The sequence below is a fragment of the Clytia hemisphaerica genome, unplaced genomic scaffold (genome assembly GCF_902728285.1).
Source record: "Clytia hemisphaerica strain Z4C2 unplaced genomic scaffold, Clytia hemisphaerica genome assembly, whole genome shotgun sequence".
NCBI classification, from domain to species: domain Eukaryota; kingdom Metazoa; phylum Cnidaria; class Hydrozoa; order Leptothecata; family Clytiidae; genus Clytia; species Clytia hemisphaerica.
The window spans coordinates 377,174-398,878 of record NW_027104406.1 but is presented as its reverse complement, the minus strand read 5'-3'; the positions used below and the strand labels follow the sequence as shown (position 1 = coordinate 398,878).

Sequence of the window (21,705 nt, the reverse complement as noted above, 5' to 3'; positions counted from 1 at the left end):
TCAAAAACCTCAACAAATCCTCTTTCCCTTTAGATTCAACAAAGGAAGAAGGAAACAATAGAAAAGATGATGAAGAAGAAAATCCACGTATTCTTGTCACCCTCAAATATTTCAGGTGAAAATCAGTCCGTTAAGATATACAGAATTTTCTTTAGCTCTAATCTCTTTAACTCAAATGTCTCTTAAATTAAACTAGTCCTTTCAGTTAACAATGCCTTAACCTTCATAGTGTCCTCCCCCCCCCCTTTATAAAGGGGGGGGGGACCAATTTTCCAATTTTGAATGGGTGAGGGGGGGAAATGAAAATTTGAATAGTAAAGGGGGAAAAAAGAGGTGGGAAAACATTGATAGTTGGCAAATTTGGTGGGGGGAATTGTGAAATCACTTCAATTTTATCTCAGCAACCAAGGTCAGTCCACATGATATCATGTGATTAGATCATGATTGAAAAATTAACCAATTTTCGTTCTATTTTGTCTGGTATTCTTTTTGCAGCAAAATTTTACGTTTGAGTCAGGTTGAAATTTGAGAAATTTATACGGGTATATGGGGGGAACTGATATTTTCAGAATTTTCTGGGGGGAAAGCAAAAAAGAGGGGGGAAACTAAAAAGCTGAAAAGTCATAGGGGAAAAAAAAGAGGAGGTAGATCAAGAATTTGGTGGGGGGAACAAACCCTGGAGGACACTATGACCTTACTCTTATAAATCTAAATTTCCTTAACAATTTATATTCCCCGCGGTGTTCGACTTATGGAGGCTTCGCTTTATCAATGAGCCTTAGATCTAGATTTATGGGTCAACTTCAGGGGCTTATGAGTCCATTTCGTCTGAAACCCTTTGTGACTTGTGGCACAGAATGACTTGTTTTCGTTTGGAGTGATCGTTTTTTGGACCTACCTTAAGGTAGTCCTTTAAATTAACCTTTGTCCGTCCGTCCGTCCGTTCGTCTGTTGCCAGCTTTTCTCGGGATCGGCTCATTAGTTTTTTCTATTTTTTTGCACAATGATGCGAAATGGCAATGCCCAAAATGTGAGGGAGCCCGATTTTCGAAAAAAAAAAATTTTCCGGCCGAAAATGGCGGAAATATGCCGGAAAAACTGGTTTTTCGGCATTTTCTCGAGATTTTATCATTAGTTTTTTCTGATTTTTTGCTCAAAGATGTGTATTAACAATGCCCAAAACATGGCCTAGTCCATTTTTTGAGAAAATTTCCGGCCGGAAATATGCCGGAAATCGCCGTTTTTTTGGATTTTCATTGGACTTTTTCCCTATAATTGGTTGTTTTTTCATTCAAAAACATTATTAATAGCAATGTCCACCATCAAGCATGTTTCAATTTTCAATGAAATTGATTTTTGAAGCCGGAACTTTCTAAAAATCGCCGGAACAGCCGATTTTCGCCGGAAAAACAGTATTCCTTGAATTTCTTGAGCTGTACTTTATATTTTTTCATGAAATTTTGCACACTGATGCAAAATGTCAATACCTAAATTGTGACGGAAACCGATTTTTGAAAAAAATTCATTTCCGACCGAAAATGCCAGAAATATGCCGGAAACACTGGTTTTTCGGCATTTTCTCAAGATTTCATCATTAGTTTTTTCTGATTTTTTGCTCAAAGATGCGTAACAATGCTCAAAACATGGCCGAGTCCGATTTTGAGAAAAAAAATTTTCCGGCGAAAAATGCCTGAAATATGCCGGAAATCGCCGTTTTTCTACATTTTCATTGGACTTTTTCTTTACAATTGGTTGTTTTTTCATTCAAAAACATTATTAATAGCAACGCCCACCATCAAGCATGTTTCAATTTTCAATAAAATTGATTTTACTCCCATCCCCTCTTCCCCCATCAACAATCAATGATAAAATTTAATGTTTTATGCATTTTCGCAAAACGCTCTATCGTCTGGCTGATTATTTTAATTTTTCTCCTTATTGCCTTATTATCTAGCTTTCATCATCAGGTAGGTCCATTCAGCATGTTGCTTGTTTTATATCAATTATCTTTGATTTTTAGAGGCACATCACGGATGGAACGTATTAAAACGGAAAGGGTATGTTGCAAGAAAATACACTTTTTCGACCATAGGGGCGCGTGCATGCGCGTGTCACTTTTTTCACACTTTTTTCTACTGTTTTTAGGTGCGAAAATAAGACTTTGACGGTTTTAGGGTGGTAAAACGGACAAATAAATGACCGCGCAGCAAATGATTTTAGATCCTCATATTCATCATCATCGCACTATATAGCACAGTACAGTCAACTCTCTCTAATTCGAACCTTTGAATATACCTTCGAATCTTTCTGTATTTCGAACTAAAATATTGCTCCTCTCAGCTGGAAAGTTGTCTAAAATACTCTCTGTAATTCCGAATATTTCTCTAACTCGAAGAACAATCATAGTCCCTTGGGATCGAATTAGAGAGAGTCATCTGTGGTGTGATGTTGTAAAATGGATGATCTAGTTATAAGATTACTATGAGCAATATCTATTGAAATTGCTCGTGAGGTGTCAGTCCACAAATTCTTGAATCGAATATTCAAACTTGGTTGTAGTAGTCCAGTAGAATTTAGGGTCAACCTAGAAAAAAATTATTATAAAAGGTTTCTATATACCGTTGGAAAGATAATTTTATTAGCTTTCAAATGAGGGGTAGAGTCAATTTTTTTGTCATGGGGAAAAAAAGTTATGGACCAAAGAGTGAGAGGGGGTTTTCTAAGCAAAAAGCAGTGACCCATTAAAAATGTCAATTTTAAAAGTTTTTAAACAGCTAATTTTGATGGTTCCATCTGATAGAGCTTGAAGAGTAGATGTCCAAAATGGGGTCATTTGTAAAATTTGACCCTGAGAAAATAGCCATAATGGCTGAAAAATCGTCATTTTTAATGCTGACGTCAACACTTTAAAAATTAATTTCAGCACTCAAAATCACTTTCAACGGATGCGTCTCGAAGAGTACTATCGAATACAGGTATAGTTTGTTGAGGTACCATTGCTAGATCTTGAGATATTTGCATTTCAAATTTAGCTGATTCAGCATATTTGAGCGATTTTGATGGTTTTTTGCTGAGTCATCAAAATTTGAAATGCAAATATCTCGAGATCTAGCCATGGTACCTAAACAAACTATACCTGTATTCGATAGTACTCTTTGAGACGCATCCGTTGAAAGTTGTTTTGAGTGCTGAAATTAATTTTTAAAGTGTTGACGTCAGCATTAAAAATGACAATTTTTCAGCCATTATGGCTATTTTCTCAGGGTCTGGTTGACCAAATTTTACAAATGACCCCATTTTGGACATCTACTCTTCAAGCTCTATCAGATGGAACCATCAAAATTAGCTGTTTAAAAACTTTTAAAATTTTTAATGGGTCACTGCTTTTTGCTTAGAAAACCCCCTCTCACTCTTTGGTCCATAACTTTTTTTCCCCATGACAAAAAAATTGACTCTACCCCTCATTTGAAAGCTGATAAAATTATCTTTCCAACGATATATAGAAACCTTTTATAATAATTTTTTCTAGGTTGACCCTATTACGGACGAATTTCTACTGGACTATAGGAGGAAATTTTATCGAATGGTTACGATTAGATAGTTAAATGTGATTGATCGATTGCGTCTAGGAAGACTTTCAATTTATTTGATTCATAGCCAATTATGCTCGATTGATTATTGATTGTCAGTTCATTTAATTGATAGCTAATTACCTATAGGCCTACCATTCGACAACTAACGAAGCTGGTTATAGATCTTATCGGAGTTTTTGATTTTTCTAAAAAAGCGATGTATTGTGAGATTTTTTCTAGAGTATTACAATAGAAATCTCTTAGGAATTCCTCGAGGGAATTCTATAGTAATACTCCCAAAACAATCCCACAATGCATTATTTTTTTAGAAAAATCAAAAACTCCAATAAGATCTATTGTTTGAGATTTATTATCGTAATGATTCGATTTTCAGGTCCTACAAATGTTCCCGACACGGTATCTTTGCTGTCAACCAGAAATGCCCGTTCGTGTTCTCAAAAAGTTTGTTCAATACAAATTTGATATTAGTACAGAATTATTCAAGGTAAATTTGAAATACAATAGACTCTTTTTAACTCGAACCTCTATAACTCGAATGTCTCCTTAACTCGAACAAATTTGTGTTCCCCGTGCGTGTTCGAGTTACGGTGACTATTGTACATACTTTTAAATTTTAAGTTAAACAACTTGTGATCAAAAAATCGGAATCACACTAATAATTGTTCCCTATTCCATCAGAGAAAGACGTCGGAACAGTGCGAGTTCATACTGTACATATATGTATCTACCCCTCAGTGGTCGAAATAAGGTTTTTTTTCTGGTCGGTTATTTTAGGGAATCTGTCATGTTCAGTGTAACGCAAATGCCCATCATGGTTCGGTTCAGTTTGTCATTATGGAAAAAGTTATGGATTCATAGAGTTCAAAGTAACGAAGAAATTAGAGAAGAAAGTTATTTCTAAGGAACTAGTAATAGATGGTTAATAAATAACCGAATGTCAAGATGAGTTTAAAGTCAATCAATTATTGGTCAGTTATTTTCACAAGTTTCGAAAATTTTCGGACCGGCGATATTTTTTTCTGGTCGGTTTTAACCGATAACCGACCCCTATTTCGATCACTGCCCCTTTATGAAATGTAACCTTCATTTTTTACGATTTAGTTGGAAATGTGGAGAGGTGACGAGACGTTACTGGATGAATTAACCCTCAAACAATTAGTACAAATTTATGGATTATATCGTGAGGTATGTAGAGATTGATTTTTTACTTAGTGTTTAACTGAACGTGACTTCTAGTCCGGGAGCCAGATCTTTTATTTCCTTAAATGATAACTTTTTGGTTAAGCAAAACTCCTAGAATCTTCGCAATTTTCTCAAATAAAATTTCTCATTCTGCCAATAAATGTCAAAAGCGGGTATCGTGAAAAATTCTCTTCGTTGCCAAATTCAAAATTGAAATCATTTTCATTATTTGCAGTACTAGTTCTAGTAATTTTTCTTCTTTCCACTGTTCACCTTTTTAGCGGAAACCATTAGAACTTCATTATAGCTTATTGCCCAAATTCGAAAGCAAAACAACAGAAGAATCGAAAATCAAACCAGCTATCCCTCGTCCCCATCTCCCTTCGTCACCAGCCTTCCAAAGAACCCCTAATGATGTAATCGAAGGAGATAAAGAAATTGAGAAACAAGAAGAGGATGATGGTAAGTTTGAAGAAAAACATCCTACAGATTCCACAAAAACCAATATAGATACAGAATCAACCATTAATGAACAAATTGGTGAAACCAATAACGATGAAGAGTCTTCAGGACTACCTGAAAATCCTGTAGAGAACCCTCCTTCGGTAGATAGTAACCTAATTAAACAAGAAGACATGGATGTTGATGGTTCTGGTGAACAAGCATTGATAACATCATCATCAACTAAAGAACAATCTGAGAACCCTGACAGTGTCACTATGCCAGATTCTCAAGAACAGAAACCATCCATTTTCAAAAACAATAAAACAGAATCGATGGATGAGAAGCTAGAATCTAGAGAATCACCAACAGATCAACAAGTTAAAGATGAAACAGAGACTTGTGCAGTCACCGGAGCTGATAGTAGCGAAACCAATACCTCCTATGAAAGTTGCTTGGATACTTTATCTTCCTTACCTGATACCTTCGATACTCCAATGGAAACTGAAGATTAATTCTTTCCTTTGTCCGTTCTTTCAAATACTTTATTACTTTAAAGGGATAAATTTTTGCGGGGATTGAATTTCGTGGTTGAGCTCACCCGCAAAATTTTAGAATTTCGCGTGGATTTAAGTAATTTCGCGGACGGCACTATTGAAAGACAATATTTTCACGATTTTACGCCTTTCACTGCCAAATTATGCATGTCGGTTGTCCAAAAACGTATTATTAGTGCTTCTATGACACAAGTAAACATTTAAAAAGTAGTTTATTTGACATTTTTTTGATTTTTGTTTAAAAATATTTTGCGGGTACGGCCTTTCCGAATTTCCATTGAGACTTGATTTTGCGGATGACATCCAAATCCACGAAATCCGTAGACTGGATTCGTTTATAATGCGTGCAATACAGTAGTACAGGCGTTATATGATAAAATAATTATTGTTACGGGATTTACCGTATAAACTCAAATTTGAACAAATTGTCTGAATTAGACGTCTAGCTTGCTAGATTACGAAATCCGCGAAAATTTATCCGATTGAAGTAAACTGCTACTGTATCTTCTTTATTATTGCTATAAATGCCGCTCCTTCATTTTTAGCATTCCCTTTTAAGGGCTCTGACCATAGTCAGAAAATTCATTTTAGTATCTGAGCATAAAAAGTTATGTTTTAGATTCTTTAACACTTTTAACAAAGAATTTCCTTTATAAATTGCTTTTTAATCAAACCCCTTAAGAGTAATTAAGAGCTTAATTGCAAAAATGACGTTATGAACTTTAAAAAGACGTTAATAATATGTTGCATCACCTTCTTTTATAAAAAGTGCTAAGTTTTAATGGGTAATTAACCTTTTTGTTTCGAACTTTTTTCAAACTGTCCGCAAAGAATTGAACTATTTTAAATTTTTGCGGAAAATTTTTCTAAAAAGATGTGTCAAAAGTTATGACTGTTTTTTTAAGCAAAATCCAGATGAAAAATTGATGAAAAATCACTATTTTGAAGATTTCGAGACAAAGAAGCATTTACAAAAATTTTCCGCAAAAATTTTTATTGTTCGGTAAAAGATACACCATCTACTGCGAAAAAATTTTCAAAATGTTTTTTCTTCGCCGAAACTAAGCTCTCCAAAGTTGAAATACTCTTCCTCGCAAAAGTCTTCATTTTCTTCTTCATCAAATTTTTTCAATGCAATTTTTGAATTTTCAGATTCAGGAATAGTTTGTCTAACAGAAAATGTATAACATGCCATAGTTTTGTTGGTTACATCAGTCAGAAAACACATTTTAAACACGGCAATTATGAAAAATTCACTATGGTCAGAGCCCTTAAAGACAGTGGGTTTTTTTTCACGTTACTTTGGTCCAAAAGTTTTCCCGATTTTACTTTTAAAAAGGTCAGGTAAAATTGGTAAGATTGTCATATTTTTCTCTAATAGACCTCAGTCAAAATAATTTCAAAATTTTCTTGCTAATACAGAGAAAGCATCGTTTTTATCGATAATTTTTTGTGGCAATGGCTGACTGGCCTTTCTATGATTACAATGGGCGTTATCAACTCACTGGTAAATTTCTGTAAATTAATAGATTATAATTAACACCCCTGTCTCACAGCTACGGTGGAACTTTTTTCCTCAGTGGGGATAAGAATTCCTATCGAAAATCAAGTGGGGATAAAAATTCTATTGTTCCAAGGTTAAAGAAACCAGTGGGAATGATTTTGGAGTTCAGTTTTTAAACATTGATTTTCGGATGGGGATGAAGTAAATAAGTCAATTTCTCAGTGTGGCTGAAATTCCCGGGTGTTTTCCTACCGGGGACGAAATTTTTGCCAAATTTTCCAATGGGGCTGGGGTCCCAGCGGGTCTGTGACACAGGGATGTAAAATAGCTTCAGTTTCGTGGAACTTTTTACAAGTAATTTATGAGTTATTAACTTGCAATTTATATCGCTTACAAATTATATCACAAATTATATACCATTGGACCAAATACACTCGAACTCTGTAAGACAAGAATCTCATAATTTGATATTTATAGCTTTTTTGGAGGGGAGTCATCTTGTTTCTAGAAAACAAGGGTTTTTAATGAAGTTTTTTCGTGCATATGGAGTTAATAATTTTTGTTATATCTTTTTAACATTTTTTCCTTGATCCTCCAAAAATTTTGGTTCTTCTTACAAGAAAAGTGTTATATAATGTATATACTGTGTGTATAAAATAAAGAAATACCTAACAACTCTTCGAAACAAGATTGTAAGAAGTGTGAAAAATTATTGTAGTTGATTCAATGTGGCGTTTGAAATGTGATCGTCGCTGATAGAATTAATTACTAAATATTAAAAAAGAAAAAAAACTGAGGTAATGTACGAAAATGCAAGTAGAAAAATAAGCATGAATATAAATAAAGTATCATATGTAATTTTGATTCTTAGGGTTAAGGTCCTGCAAAGGCTAGTACCTTAGGTAGAGTACTTCCTAAAAAACTCTCTGTAGGTCTTAGTTGAGATCCACAGAAAGGTATTATTTTGAAAAGGTGTGTAGCTTTCTTAATGTGATTGTTGAAAAGTCTAAATCGTGATTTATATGTAATTAGTGTTTTAACGAGTGTTGAGGAACCATGTACTTTGGATTGTGTTACTGTAGAATAGACGTGTTTTTGTCTATTCTCCGTACCTCAACCACCATCCAATTGGTACATTAAGATATCAATGGTACATAACTCGTTTTGGTGGCAATCTTAGATATATCATTAGAAATGTGTAGATGTGTCTCTTACCGATAAATCCAATATCAAGGTTCATGTTTGCCATGTCTGTGTTCAATCTTGTCAGGTTGCGGAAAGAAATTTTCCTCATGGTTTTTCGGTTTTGATATGTTGGGGGTTGGGGATGAGTTGGGTATTTTCAGTTTTAATTTTGTGGGTTATGGGTGCTAAGTGTGTATTTTCTTTGTTAATTTAGGCTCACTTAATAGTGATTGTTATTGGTGTTGGGACTCGTTTATTCTTATTGTGTTTTGAATTTGATTTCTTTTGTAGGTTAGGCTCACTTATTATTTATTTATATGGGTGTTAGGACTCGTTTTTTCTATTGCGTTTTTGAAAGTGGTTTCTTTTAAATTCTAGTTTTTGAAGATTACATTTTTTTAGAAAGCATATGTTGTGTATTTTTATGTAAGCATATCTTTGTATTTTGTTTGTAGGAGAAGTATCTTAGGTGTATTTATTTTGATATTTTTGTATTTGTGTTGTAAATTGGTGTTGTTTGTTTTATAAGCTTTTGTTCTGATGTTGTATCTTATAATTTAAGTATTTAAGTTTTGATAGGTATATTCGTTGTTGGTAACTTTTATTTATAGGCATAGTAGTGTGGTTTTTTGGTAACTTTTATAGGCATAATGATGTGTTGTTGGTTATCGGCTTACGTCGTTTTTGGGGTTGTTTTCCTATCATATTGTGGGTGTGTTTTTAAAGCATATTTTGTATTGTTTTGATGTTGTTTTTGGTAACGTTTAATGGTGTGGTTGTTGGTAACTGTATATTGTGGGTGTATTTTATAAGAATATTTTGTATGTTTTATGTGTTTTTGGTAAAGCATGGTGTGGTTGTTGGTACTATAGGCAACTGGTGTGTTGTGATATGTATCGATCTTTGTATGTTTTTGTATTTTGTAGTTTTGATGTTGTTTTTGGTGACGTTTATTTATAAGCATAATGGTGTGGTTGTTGGTAACTATATATTGTGGATTGTTTTGATGTTGTTTTTGGTAACGTTTATTTATGAGCATAATGGTGTCGTTGTTGGTAACTGTATATTGTGGGTGTATTTTATAAGCATATTTTGTATTGTTTTTGTTGGTATATTTTGTATTGTTTTGATGTTGTTTTTGGTGACGTTTATTTATAAGCATAATGGTGTGGTTGTTGGTAACTATATATTGTGGGTGTATTTTATAAGCATACTTTGTATTGTTTTGATGTTGTTTTTGGTAACGTTTATTTATAAGCATAATGGTGTGGTTGTTGGTAACTTTTATAGGCATAATCGTGTGTTGTTGATATGTTATTGATATTTTGTATTGTTTTTGTTGGTATATTTTGTATTGTTTTTATTGACAGATCTTTGGAGTGAAGTGTTTCATATAAGTTTTGCAGAACTTTTGGCTGTCATTTTGTTGAGAAAAGGAAACTTTTTGCTGATATTTTAATTTGATTAAAATAAAATGGTAGAAGAAAACTTTCCAATCATAGATATATCATCACTGGTACAAACTCAATGTCAAGATGAAACCATTTTACAAGAAGCAGCCAATCAATTGATGGATGGTTTTAGTAAATGGGGATTTATTTATTTGAAAGGTCATCCTATTCCTGAAGAATCGATTGCAACATTATTCAAAGAATCTGAAAATTTCTTTACACAACCTGTCGATAAGAAACGAGAAGTAGAAATGGACGCAACAGATAGTGATTATATTATGGGGTATGTTCCATTCAAAATGGAAAGAATCGATCCTAGAAAACCCTTTGATCTCAAAGAAGCCTTTGATTACAAACACCATATCCGACAAGATATGAAACAAAAATTGCCACCGCAATTTACAAAAAGCCTCGAAAATTTCTTTGACGAATGTTATGATTTGTCATTGCTGCTGTTCAAATTACTCAATAAATCCTTGGATATTGAGGATGATCAATTTTTCCCAAATTGCCACCGAAAGTCTGGTTATTTTGGAAATGGGACCTTGTTAAGGTCTTTATATTATCCTGGTATAGATTCTAAAGATATTCTTCCAGAGCAAAGTAGATGTGGAGTGCATGCAGATTATGGAACACTAACTTTGTTGTTCCAAAACGCAGAGGGTTTAGAGGTAAAACTATTCAGTGTTCAAAGTTTTCGAGTCTGCTAAATTGCGTGGGTTGCGTGGGTGCGTGGGTCAATATTTTTGCGTGGGTTGATATTTTTGCATGGGTCATTTTTTTGCGTGGGTGCGTGGGTCAAAATATTTTTTGCGTGGGTCAATTTTTTTGCGTGGGTCAATTTTTTTTGCGTGGGTCAAATTTTTTGCGTGGGTCATTTTTTTTGCGTGGGTAAAAAATTTTGCGTGGGCCATATTTTTTTGCATGGGTCATTATTTTTTGCGTGGGTCATATTTTTTGCGTGGGTCATTATTTTTTGCGTGGGTCAAAGTTTTTGAGTGGGTCACTATTTTTTGGTGATTTTTTAGCTAACTCGATTTTTTTACCAAATTAAAACTTTCGAGTTAGCTTAGACGTTTTTTTTGTCAAATCTTGGTCAAGTTAAAATTTTCAAGTTATCTTATACAAAAATGTGTTGTGTATAAATCTACGAAAACTAAACAAAAGCACACAGTTTTTATGTAGTAACACCTTGTGGTTTATTTTACATAGCTGCACTTATTTACTATAACATTATACAGAATCAACACACACCCGCCTAATTTTTGTAGACACACTTCAGGATCACACTTTTGAATTTTAGCATGCTATATTTCAAGATTCCAGTGTCATGGAAATAAACACTATAACTTTAATTTTCTCCTCCCTTTTCTATTGCTTTGAAAAAAAGTACAGCGTCTTTATTTCGTCCAATTTTTTAAATTGGCCTTTAATGTACTTAAATCAAAGAAATTACAAGTGGGGTGGACGAAATAATTGACAACGATTAAATTGTTTAGTAATCGGTCGCCTAATGAATATAACTTTTGTAGAAAAATTTTCAGATTTTGTCGCCATTTGCTTTGTTCTTTAACACTCAAAGGAAACCCAAAAGATTAAAGCGTTGCTATAAGAAGCTTTAAAGCTTCTAAAAAGATTCTACACGTTTTTTTATATAAGAACAAACTATATAAAAACATAAGGCTTCAAATCCAAAAAACTAAGAACATCCAAAGGCTTCGAAAATTGTTGACGTTCTTATAAAAAAAACGTGTATAAAGCTTCCTCTTATAAAAAGACAGCTACAGCTATGCAACATAAACAAAATAACCAAAACGTGTTATGTAAAACACATCCAACATTTTGGATGTGACCAGTTCGAATTTCAAGGGAAGGTATTTTTTCGAATTACAGAGAGAATTTCGACCCACGCAAAAATTTTGACCCACGCAAAAAATATGACCCACGCAAAAAAAATTGACCCACGCAAAAAATATTTTGACCCACGCAAAAAATTTGACCCACGCAAAATTTTTGACCCACGCAAAAAATATTTTGACCCACGCACCCACGCAAAAAATTGACCCACGCAAAAATATCGACCCACGCACCCACGCAACCCACGCAATTTAGCAGACTCAAAGTTTTCCCGTCTCAGACGGATTTCCGTCTCAGCGAGGTACAAAAAAAGACTTTTCCGTCTCCAAATTCAACAAAATTCTGCAAAACATGAATAATATGGCCAGATTTGTTGTTCAAAGTCCATTTCCGTCTGTGATGAAAATTTTGCTTTGACCACTGCTATATTTATGATCATTTCTAACTTTTTTACTGGCTTATACATTTGTATTAGAAGGTCGTATAAGAAGTAAATAGTGTCCTCTAGTGGTGTCAGCCAGGACTTGTCCATTTAAGTCTTTTTTTAACAACTTACTTTTAATTCTAGCTTTTAAAGGACTTTGATGCAATGATATAACTAAAAAATTAGTGTCATCTTTCCCTCAGGTTAAATCACCATCAGGGAATTTCATCAAAGCGAAATTGATCGAAGGAACAATTATAGTGAATGCAGCTGATCTTTTAGAACGTTGGTCAAGTGGACGAATCAAATCTACTTTACATCGTGTTTCCTTACCGAAGGATACAAACCAACCAAGACAATCAGTTGCATTCTTTGTGATGCCTGACAACGAATGTATAGTGGAATGTTTAGATGGCTCCAATACTTACGAACCAATCACAGCTTTCGATCATATTGACAATATGTACAAAGCCACATTCAGAGATTGAAAATTAACAACAGACTTTGCACCCACATTCCTCTTGGTTTGTTTTCATGATTTACTGACCGAAATTAACGTTTGTGTGGCATACTCTTTGTTGTCAAAATAATTAGAAGATATTAAGTAATTAAAGTGGTGCATATTCAATTTTTTTAAATGTTCTTCTACACATCCATGCATGGACACTTGGACACAATTCCACAACACAAAATTTAGTTTTTTATACTTAAAGCTTTGGCATATTTTTGTTTTCTCTTATATTTATATTTTGATAAAATTTATATTTTGATAAAACCTTTTTTTTTTACTTGTTTTTATATTTCTCATATATATATTTTTTTGATTAGGAATTCATACAAATCTTGAGTACCTTAAGGGAACTCGCCAAAATTCGCCAAAATTAGTTCCCGCCAAAATTAAATATTTTGCTCACTCGCCAAAATAAGTTCCCGCCAAAATTTAAATTTTTTGTTTCCTTGCCTATTAATAACCCCTGAAATTCATCAAAATTGCTCAAAATAAGGCAAAATAAAACATATTTACGCTGTCATTCGCCAAAATTAGTTCCCGCCAAAATTAAAAAATTCACTATTCACCAAAATAAGTTCCCGCCAAAATTAATTTTTTTTAAGATTTTCGCCGCTCGCCAAAATTAGTTCCCGCCAAAATAAGTTCCCTTAAGGTACAGGGATCCCACTCCTCCTAAAATTCCTAAAAATCCTAAAATAAGACAAAACTCCTAAAATCCTCCTAAAACTCAACAAATTCTCCTAAATTCATAAAGTCTGAAAACTTTATCAAGCACGACGGTAGCAAATTATGTTTGTATATTTGTATAATCAGACAGGAAGCTAAGATTTTTTTCTCATTAAAGTCAAAACAAACTGGGAGTAGTAAGCTACCTGACCTTGAAACAACATGTTTAAAATATATTTTTGCACTGAAATATTTGGAACAAAAGCCTATGTTAATTGAAAGAGTGCAGACTGTGTTCAACAAAGAGGGCTCAAATGTTCAAGAACAAGGTTTGGTGGTTTGCGCCCTCATCTGTGAATTTTTTACTTGAGCATAGAATGCACCCCCCTGAACTTAGGGGGGGGGCTAAACCATTTTTGCTTGATTGGGGACTGTATTTCAAAAAAAGATACTGGGACTAGCTTGCTAGGGGGTTGAGTGTTAAGTAATAGAACTGTGGTCAGAGCTGATAGGTTACAAATATTTTAAATTATGCCAAAAATCTATGCTGTGGGGAAGGTTTTGACCCCTCTTAAAAAAATTTATCTTATCTTATTAAGAATTTGCATATAAAATTTCTATGATATTTTGTTTTGTGAAAGTGGAGGCTAAGTTTTAAGAGTTTTTCTGGGGCTTTTTTTCCTTCGCCTCCCCCCTGAAAAATGCTGGGGGCTGGACCCCTCTGCACACTATGGCATAGGCTTTGTTAGAACGAATAATATAATACGTAAAGTAATTTTATTTCAGTCTTCCTGTGGGTGATTTTTTTTCGGTAGAACATCTTTCTAATGGCTGACTTCAGGTCGATTTTAGAAATTTATTTCTTAAATTTTCCTAAAATGCTCCTAAAAAATTGAAAATTCTCCTAAAATTCTCCTAAAATTTGGCCAAAATCCTCCTAAAATTTGTCCTAAAATTAACATAATCAGGCGTGGGATCCCTGAAGGTACGCAATCACTGAAATGATCTAGATCTTCCTTTATATTTAGTTTATAAGGGCGTAACTTCTGAAACTATGAACCAAACATAAATATATCAATAAGTGCTTAAACTGACAGCCTTTTGAGCTTTAGCCTTTTTCAGTGTCGCTTCTCAAGTTATGAGAATAAGTGTACACTATTTCTGGGAGAATTTCTTCATAAATCTTTTTAAATTTTTAATTTCAGAGAGAGTATATAATGGTAGAAGAAAACTTTCCAATCATAGATATTTCATCACTGGTACAAACTCAATGTCAAGATGAACCCATTTTACAAGAAGCAGCCAATCAATTGATGGATGGTTTTAGTAAATGGGGATTCATTTATTTGAAAGGTCATCCTATTCCTGAAGAATCAATCGCAACATTATTCAAAGAATCTGAAAATTTCTTTACACAGCCTCTAGCAACTAAAAAAGAACTCTCAGTCGATATCAACGATACTGATAATATTTCTGGTTACACTCCTTATAAAATGGAATCATTTGATTCATCCAAACCGTTCGATCTCAAAGAAGCATTCAACTATCTTCACCATGTACACCCAGAGATGAAGGACAAATTACCAAGCACTTTCCTACAATCGTTAAAAGACTTTTTCGATCGCTGCCATGAATTAACACTTTTGCTATTCAAACTCCTGGCAATCTCATTGGACGTCAACGATTCAGATTACTTTCCAAACGCACATCAAAACATAGGCTTTCTTGGTAACACAACAGCATTGAGATCTTTATATTATCCAGGTGTTGATTCTAAAGAGATTCTTCCTGAACAAATTAGGTGTGGTGAACATACAGACTATGGAACGTTAACTTTGCTTTTCCCAAAAGCTGAAGGTCTAGAGGTAAATATAATCAGCTTTTTCGAGAACCAAGAGAATCCTACTGTATTGATGCTTTCAAGTGAGGCTCCGCTGTTCCTTTTATTTCTTGATTGTTTGGCTGGAGTTTTATTTTTAAGCCGTTCTTAACTGCTCTCGGGTACCAAATAGCCGGGGGGGGGGGTTGGAAAAAATCTCGGGGAGGGGGTTGGAATAAGAATGTCCTGGGTGGAAAATTTTCGAAAAATTAAATAGCGGCGGGGACGGCTATTAAGTACCCCAAAGTAATTTTCTTTACTCGAGAGCGTATAAGTACCTACTTGGTCGCCCATGTTTGAAATTGTAATCTTACATCTTACATCATCAATTTTACATCATAATCTTACAGATGTTCTTGTGCTTAGAATTGATCAATTGAGCCTCATGAGCCTCGTTTTCTATTGAAGAGCCCCCTCCCCCATCGGACCTTCGATTCACGCAATCACGCAAAGTTTTTTCGCAATTCACGCAATATTTGTTCACGCAAAGCTTTCCAATTCACGCATTTACGCAAGTCAAAAAGCCCATTCACGCATTCATGCAAACCGCTAGGGCTCCCATCGAAACTGTTCTTAACTTCAATTTGAATAGGTATTCATTGTATGGAGATTACTAGGGCACTTACGGTTTGTATTTCTATTTCTATCGTATTTTGATTAAGTTTTCTAAAGCTCAATATACAACATACAAAAACGGCCTTTTTGGACGCGCTCTGAACTGTCTGGGGAACAAGATTGCATAAGCATTAGCATTTTGTCATATTTTTTTCGGTCAATTCATTATTGACGTATATTCTTACTTATCTATCTGTCAGGTTAAATCACCATCAGGGAATTTCATCAAAGCGAAATTGATCGAAGGAACAATTATAGTGAATGCAGCTGATCTTTTAGAACGTTGGTCAAGTGGACGAATCAAATCTACTTTACATCGTGTTTCCTTACCAAAAGATACAAACCAACCAAGACAATCGATTGCATTCTTTGTTAACCCAGATAACGAAACTTTGGTGGAATGCCTCGATGGTTCAAATACTTGCAAACCTATTCGTGCTTCTGATTGGTTAACAAAGAGGTTTGGGGAGACTTTGAGTTAGAATACTCTGCTGACTTTATAACTAATAATGTTTTACAGATTCCCAGGCCACCTTGCAAGCACATGGTGGGCCTCTATAAATCGCTCATACATTGGTTTGGTTTATTAAAGTTTTTATAAAGTTAGAATTTTAATTACATCTCGTATTTCTTTCACTGGACCCGACCTGCTTGCTTGCAGTTTGTGAACATTATTTGAGTGCCATTACCTGAAAGTTAATGAAAAGCTTACTTCTGACCTTTATTTAAAAAAAATTCAAACTTCTTTCTTTGATGAACTACACTTTGAAAGATTTTTCTTACAAAAAAAGAATATCCTGCTAAGTATATAATAATCGAGATATAGATGACAAGACTAATTATCTATCATTGAGGTATTATTTATATATAAACCCTTCCGTTTAATTAGCAATACCTATTAAGCAAGTTCTAAATTGTATTATCTATATAAGCTCAGCAGGTAACCTATTACAAGCTCAACTAATCGGTATCATAAAGACTAATGAATAAAGCTAACCCTTATACCAATTCTCAATTAAGTTGAAATGAATGACAAAGAGCTTGTATGAGTTTGTATACATGCGAAGTAAAAATCGAACGGAAAAACCAAGTTTTTTAATATCATATGACTGAGAATCTAACAATATTTAACAACATTGAGATATTACATATTACAAGGACTTGTCAACATTGGATAATTCAGTATTGTAAAGAAGCAAAATGACCAGATTCAAGGAGAAATTTTGTAATAAAGATCTTATCAACCTCATACCAAAATTTGTGTTGATTGGAGCATGTTCTATCACTTTTATTGTCATTCTGGTATCAGTGACGTCCAACTGTTGGGCTAACAGTAAAATTCATTATGAATCAAGAGGTATATTTTTATCAATTGCTTTTGTTAGGGCTATTTTGAAAGTACTTCTGCAAGTATCAAGAGAATGAGATCTCCAGTATTACCTTTCTTTCTATGACTGTTGCTTGTTTTAATATTAAAAAATAATCACGTAGGACCATAATTAAAGTCAAAAATTTAATTCTAATTTTGATTCAAAATTTTGACGTTATTTTGTTATCTTGTCAAGGATAAAATATCTGAAATGGAAAAAAGGCTTCTTATCCCCCTCTTATCCTCACTAGAACAAAAGATAAGAACAGCTAGAGCTAATTCAAAATGATTCTTAACACCAATAACCAAACCATTCATTTCAACTTTTCAGGTCTGTGGAAATTCTGTCATCACATTGACGACGATCCAGACAAAGCAGTATTGTGCCCAAGTATCAATAACGCCTCAGTCATACAAATATACGAAAAACGACCGCCCACAACGCCCGAATGGATACGAGAAGGATATATCCCTGATTGGTTAATGGCTGTTCGAGTTGTCATGATAATGGCTGCTGTGTTTGAGTTTATCGCCATAATGGCAGCAGTTTTCACACTTTTCATCAAGAAGTTTCATGGTTATATTACCAGCATCTTTAGTTCCATTGCGTTTGCTTTACTGCTTGTTGGAGTCTATTTGTATTCCGATCGAACGAATTTCGCCGTTGAGGAGTATGCTTGTGGTGTTGGATGGGGCATGGGATTTTTAGCGGTTATCTTTTCATTCTTGTCAGCTTTCATTGGACTTTGTACGTTTTAGAATTCCCTTGGAATGTGGCAGAGAAGGGCCATAAGTCCCTAATTTTTTTATAATTTATCTCAGTGTAAAGTATTTTTTTACTGGTTATCATTATGATCATGTTAAAATAAACTATTAAAGATTATTGTTACATAAACTTTATCTTACATATACCTTAAGGGAACTAATTTTACCGAGAACTAATTTTCGCGGTCGAAAAAATATTCAAAAAGAATTACATTTTTAGCGTCCTACATTTCTTTTTATAAGCAAGTGTCTGCCCCTTGGCCAGGCTCATATATGCTTAAGTTCTCAAAATGCTTACGAATTTTAGTGAAATTTCAGAAATTTTGTAAAAATTTGTTCAGATTTTGGGAGCAGTGGAATCTAACTAGCCGTGGAATGTCTATTTTTCATCAGACTGACATATATTCTCATGTTACATATATGCTTAGGAATTCTGCAAATCTGAGCCTTATACTTGTCAGCGTTATCCTTATAAAAAACACGCATTTCGGACACATTTATTTCATTTTCCTGGGGATTTTTAAATTTCTTGATAAAAAAGGGCCGAATTTGTAATTCGCAAGTTCTAATTAGTTCCCATATAATTTACATCCCTTTAAAGTAAACTTAAAATGTTATGATGAAAAAGAGCATGTTAAAAATAAAGAAAATTAAGTCATTTGCCATACTGTAGCGCAAGGAAATATTTTCCTAAACACTTTTACCCAAATTTGTCACATTGTTTTAGAGCAACTCCGATTTTCGGGTCAGCCCTGGGGTTGCTTAGCTCATTTTCACCATGATATTATACCATATTTATTCCTATTGGGTCAAGGGCTATGGTCTACCATCGTCTGCCATGGTTAGATTCGGCCCTTAAGGGTAGGTTTTTCATAGTTCAGCTAGTGCACTGTAAGGGTAGGAAATTGTGATAAAAGGCCTTTTTTTTGGTAAAATTGGCACAAAATTGGTCAATTTTGGAGAAAAAATTCCACATTTTCTTGAAAAAATGGAAAGAAAAAAAAATTTAAAAAGTGCACTGTAGTAAGGGTATGATTTTCCATGGAAATTCACTGCACTGTAAGGGTCCGATTTTAGAAGCGAAATTTTGGGCCGAACGTATGGTCGTTTCCCCCCCCCCCGAGCTTACGATAGAATAACAAGAACGAACGAGTCTCTAAGGGAAGAAATTTTCGCGAGAAGAAATTTTCGCGGATTTTAATTTCGCGAATCAGAGTTTAAAAATGGCAAATTTCGCGGAATTTAATTTCACGAATGAGCCGATTTCAAAAGTTTCACGGAATTTAATTTCGCGATTGAGAAGAAGTTATCAACTTAGATTAACTTTTAAGCACCACGGAGTTGTTTATAATTGTTTATATTTGATAAAAAATACACGTTATAATGCTTAAAAATCAATTGCGTCCTTTTTTTTTGGTAATACCTGGTCAAAAACAACAAAATAAAAGAAGAAGAAAAAAAATCGAATTTCGCGGAATTTAATTTCGCGATTTAGCAATTTTGGTGTGTTTCGCGGAATTTAATTTCGCGAATTACGCCCAAATTCGCGAAATTAAATTCCGCGAAAATTTCTTCCCTTAAGGGGGACCCGGGGGGGGGGGGCACTCGATCTGAAAACGACCATACGTTCGGCCCAAAATTTAGCTTCTAAAATCGGACCCTTACAGTGCATCTTTTCAAGAAAATGTGGAATTTTTCCTCCAAAATTGACCAATTTTGTGCCAATTTTACCAGAAAATTGGCCTTTTATCACAATTTCCTACCCTTACAGTGCAGTTCAGTGCAGTTTTGTAATTTCCTACCCTTACAGTGCACTAGCTGAACTATGAAAAACCTACCCTTTAGGGCCGAACGTCTGGTAGGTCATTTACCTTGTGTGCCCCCCCCCCCCCCCGGAGCTATTTTCACCAAGATTCATTAACTCCTCCAGTAAAGCTCGAGCCCAGTTCCTTAGTTCGCTTTTTATGATTTTAATAGTACTCACTTATCACGTTTCTTAACATGAGTTATTGAAAACATAAAATCATCTCTTGTCTCCTAGAACAGTTATGCTCGCGAAAGTTAGTAGTAGTGCTACCCTGAAAAAAACCCAGTGTTTTTGGACATGTGCTTGATGTGTTTTGGTCATATCTGTCCAGTAACTCGTGTTTTCCTTTTGTATTTTCAGAAGAAAAAAAATATGAAAAATTATTGAATTTGAAAATCAACGGGTGGATTAAATGTCATCAATCGTTCTGGTAGATAGCTCAACGATCATTTAAAACCATCATTAAGAAGACAAGATGCTGACCAATCAACGCCAACATTTCTTACCGCAATCTTTCACCCGTAAAACATGCATCGAACCCAAAGAGATGTATGGGGAATTGCCAATACCTTCGGAAAGTTCAATAAAAGGTTTTGGTTACAGTGGCAGATACTTTACATGTTATTCGGGTCCTTGCGATGGCAAAGCTCTTAGCAAGGAATACCCTACAATTAGTGTTTGTTCTTTCAACGAACATGGCTTGGCAGCAGGTTTTAGGTGCCCCCTAAGAATTCAGGTGACCCCTAAGATTTAGGTAACCCCTGGTTGCCAAATATTTTAGGTGACCCCTAAGCCAATGACAATCTTCCAGAAATTTTAGCAAAATACATAATACATTTTATCCAATAGGAAGGTTTTTAGTTTTTCCTTAACGGTCATTTGAATGGCCAGATTGATGAATACAACAGAATGACAAATCTCAGAATGAACATGATTTAAAAATTTGGTTGCGAGCGAAGCGAGCAGAAATTTTTGAGAATTTCAAATGCCAGGATGAAAGTTTCCCATTTCCGGAAAGTTTACTAGACTTTATTACTAGACTTTATCTAGCCCCCAGGTCCGTCTGAAAAAAAATTCTAAGGTGACCCCTAACATGGTTAGTCCCCCTAGAAACAGGCTAAAATCAGGTACCAATTGCTGCTCGACCTTTTAGCCCCCCCCCCTCAGGCCAGGGGGGGGGGTTCCAGCCATGACGAAGACATGGAGAAACTGCAAATGATTATGATTGAGCTGCCTTCCTGGTACCCTCACTATCTTGACCACAGCGCACCTTACTGTCCTGTACACAACCGTTGGTTTTTGATCTTGAAATCTGCCAGGAATAAAGAGACTGGGGAACAACATATAATGATTCGTACTGGTACCTTGAAACATCTTTTTGGAGCACCTGCCAAAACCCTGGTCAAGGCAACCTTTCAAGACACTGAAGATAACCTTTTAGAATTAGCTTTTCCTACATTCCAAAGACTGGAACATGCTCAATTATCAAAAACAAAGGAATATGGTCATTTATTGGTGCTTATGGTTTTGACTGGAAGTTCGGAATTTGTGGTAGATTTGCTCCTTTATGATGATGAAGCAAGATTAACCCATTTGAAACATCTTGCATTTGGAAGTGCTGCACCAACTAGTGTTGAATATGATGACAAGTCTTTCTCATTTGACTTCAATGCTGACAGATTCTTTATTCAACAGGACAAATTCGGATTAGAAATCTTGTATGGCTATCTTTTTACTGGTGATCAATTTTTAACCGAAAATGTGAAGCTTGAAAATGGGGAACGTTTAGAATCTCACATTATGCACCATTCTGATTCTAAATTCATTGTCATAATTGGCAGTGATCAAGATACTACCAAATCAATCAAATTCTTTCATATCAATCATTCGAACGAGGTC

At 34.6% G+C, this 21,705-nt stretch overlaps 4 protein-coding genes and 1 long non-coding RNA gene across 5 annotated transcripts in view; all 5 read left to right on the top strand.

The window, feature by feature from the left end:
• LOC136820041 (polycomb complex protein BMI-1-B-like) overlaps window positions 1–6,094 on the top strand; it is a 9,491-nt gene extending 3,397 nt beyond the window's left edge. The window contains exons 5-9 of the mRNA XM_067076276.1: window positions 34–115; window positions 2,021–2,057; window positions 3,967–4,077; window positions 4,695–4,778; window positions 5,057–6,094. Of these exons, the coding sequence (XP_066932377.1) occupies window positions 34–115; window positions 2,021–2,057; window positions 3,967–4,077; window positions 4,695–4,778; window positions 5,057–5,731 (989 nt within the window). The 3' untranslated portion in view covers window positions 5,732–6,094. The remainder of the gene's footprint in view (window positions 1–33; window positions 116–2,020; window positions 2,058–3,966; window positions 4,078–4,694; window positions 4,779–5,056) is intronic.
• Window positions 6,095–9,847: 3,753 nt separating this feature from the next.
• On the top strand, window positions 9,848–13,206 carry LOC136820034 (uncharacterized). Its single transcript, XM_067076271.1, has 2 exons — window positions 9,848–10,584; window positions 12,398–13,206. The coding sequence occupies exons 1-2, from the start codon at window positions 9,937–9,939 to the stop codon at window positions 12,680–12,682; spliced, it is 933 nt and encodes a 310-aa protein (XP_066932372.1). The 5' UTR covers window positions 9,848–9,936; the 3' UTR covers window positions 12,683–13,206.
• A 6-nt stretch (window positions 13,207–13,212) lies between these two features.
• On the top strand, window positions 13,213–14,461 carry LOC136820035 (uncharacterized). The gene is made up of 2 exons (XR_010848517.1): window positions 13,213–13,357; window positions 14,357–14,461. It is a non-coding gene; the product is annotated as an uncharacterized lncRNA (long non-coding RNA).
• A 119-nt stretch (window positions 14,462–14,580) lies between these two features.
• On the top strand, window positions 14,581–16,476 carry LOC136820033 (uncharacterized). Its single transcript, XM_067076270.1, has 2 exons — window positions 14,581–15,236; window positions 16,066–16,476. Exons 1-2 carry the CDS (start codon window positions 14,589–14,591, stop codon window positions 16,345–16,347), a joined length of 930 nt encoding a protein of 309 aa, XP_066932371.1. The 5' UTR covers window positions 14,581–14,588; the 3' UTR covers window positions 16,348–16,476.
• Window positions 16,477–16,900: 424 nt separating this feature from the next.
• Window positions 16,901–18,364, top strand: LOC136820044 (uncharacterized). The gene is made up of 2 exons (XM_067076278.1): window positions 16,901–17,222; window positions 17,566–18,364. The coding sequence occupies exons 1-2, from the start codon at window positions 17,066–17,068 to the stop codon at window positions 17,991–17,993; spliced, it is 585 nt and encodes a 194-aa protein (XP_066932379.1). The 5' UTR covers window positions 16,901–17,065; the 3' UTR covers window positions 17,994–18,364.
• The last annotated feature ends 3,341 nt before the right edge of the window (window positions 18,365–21,705 follow it).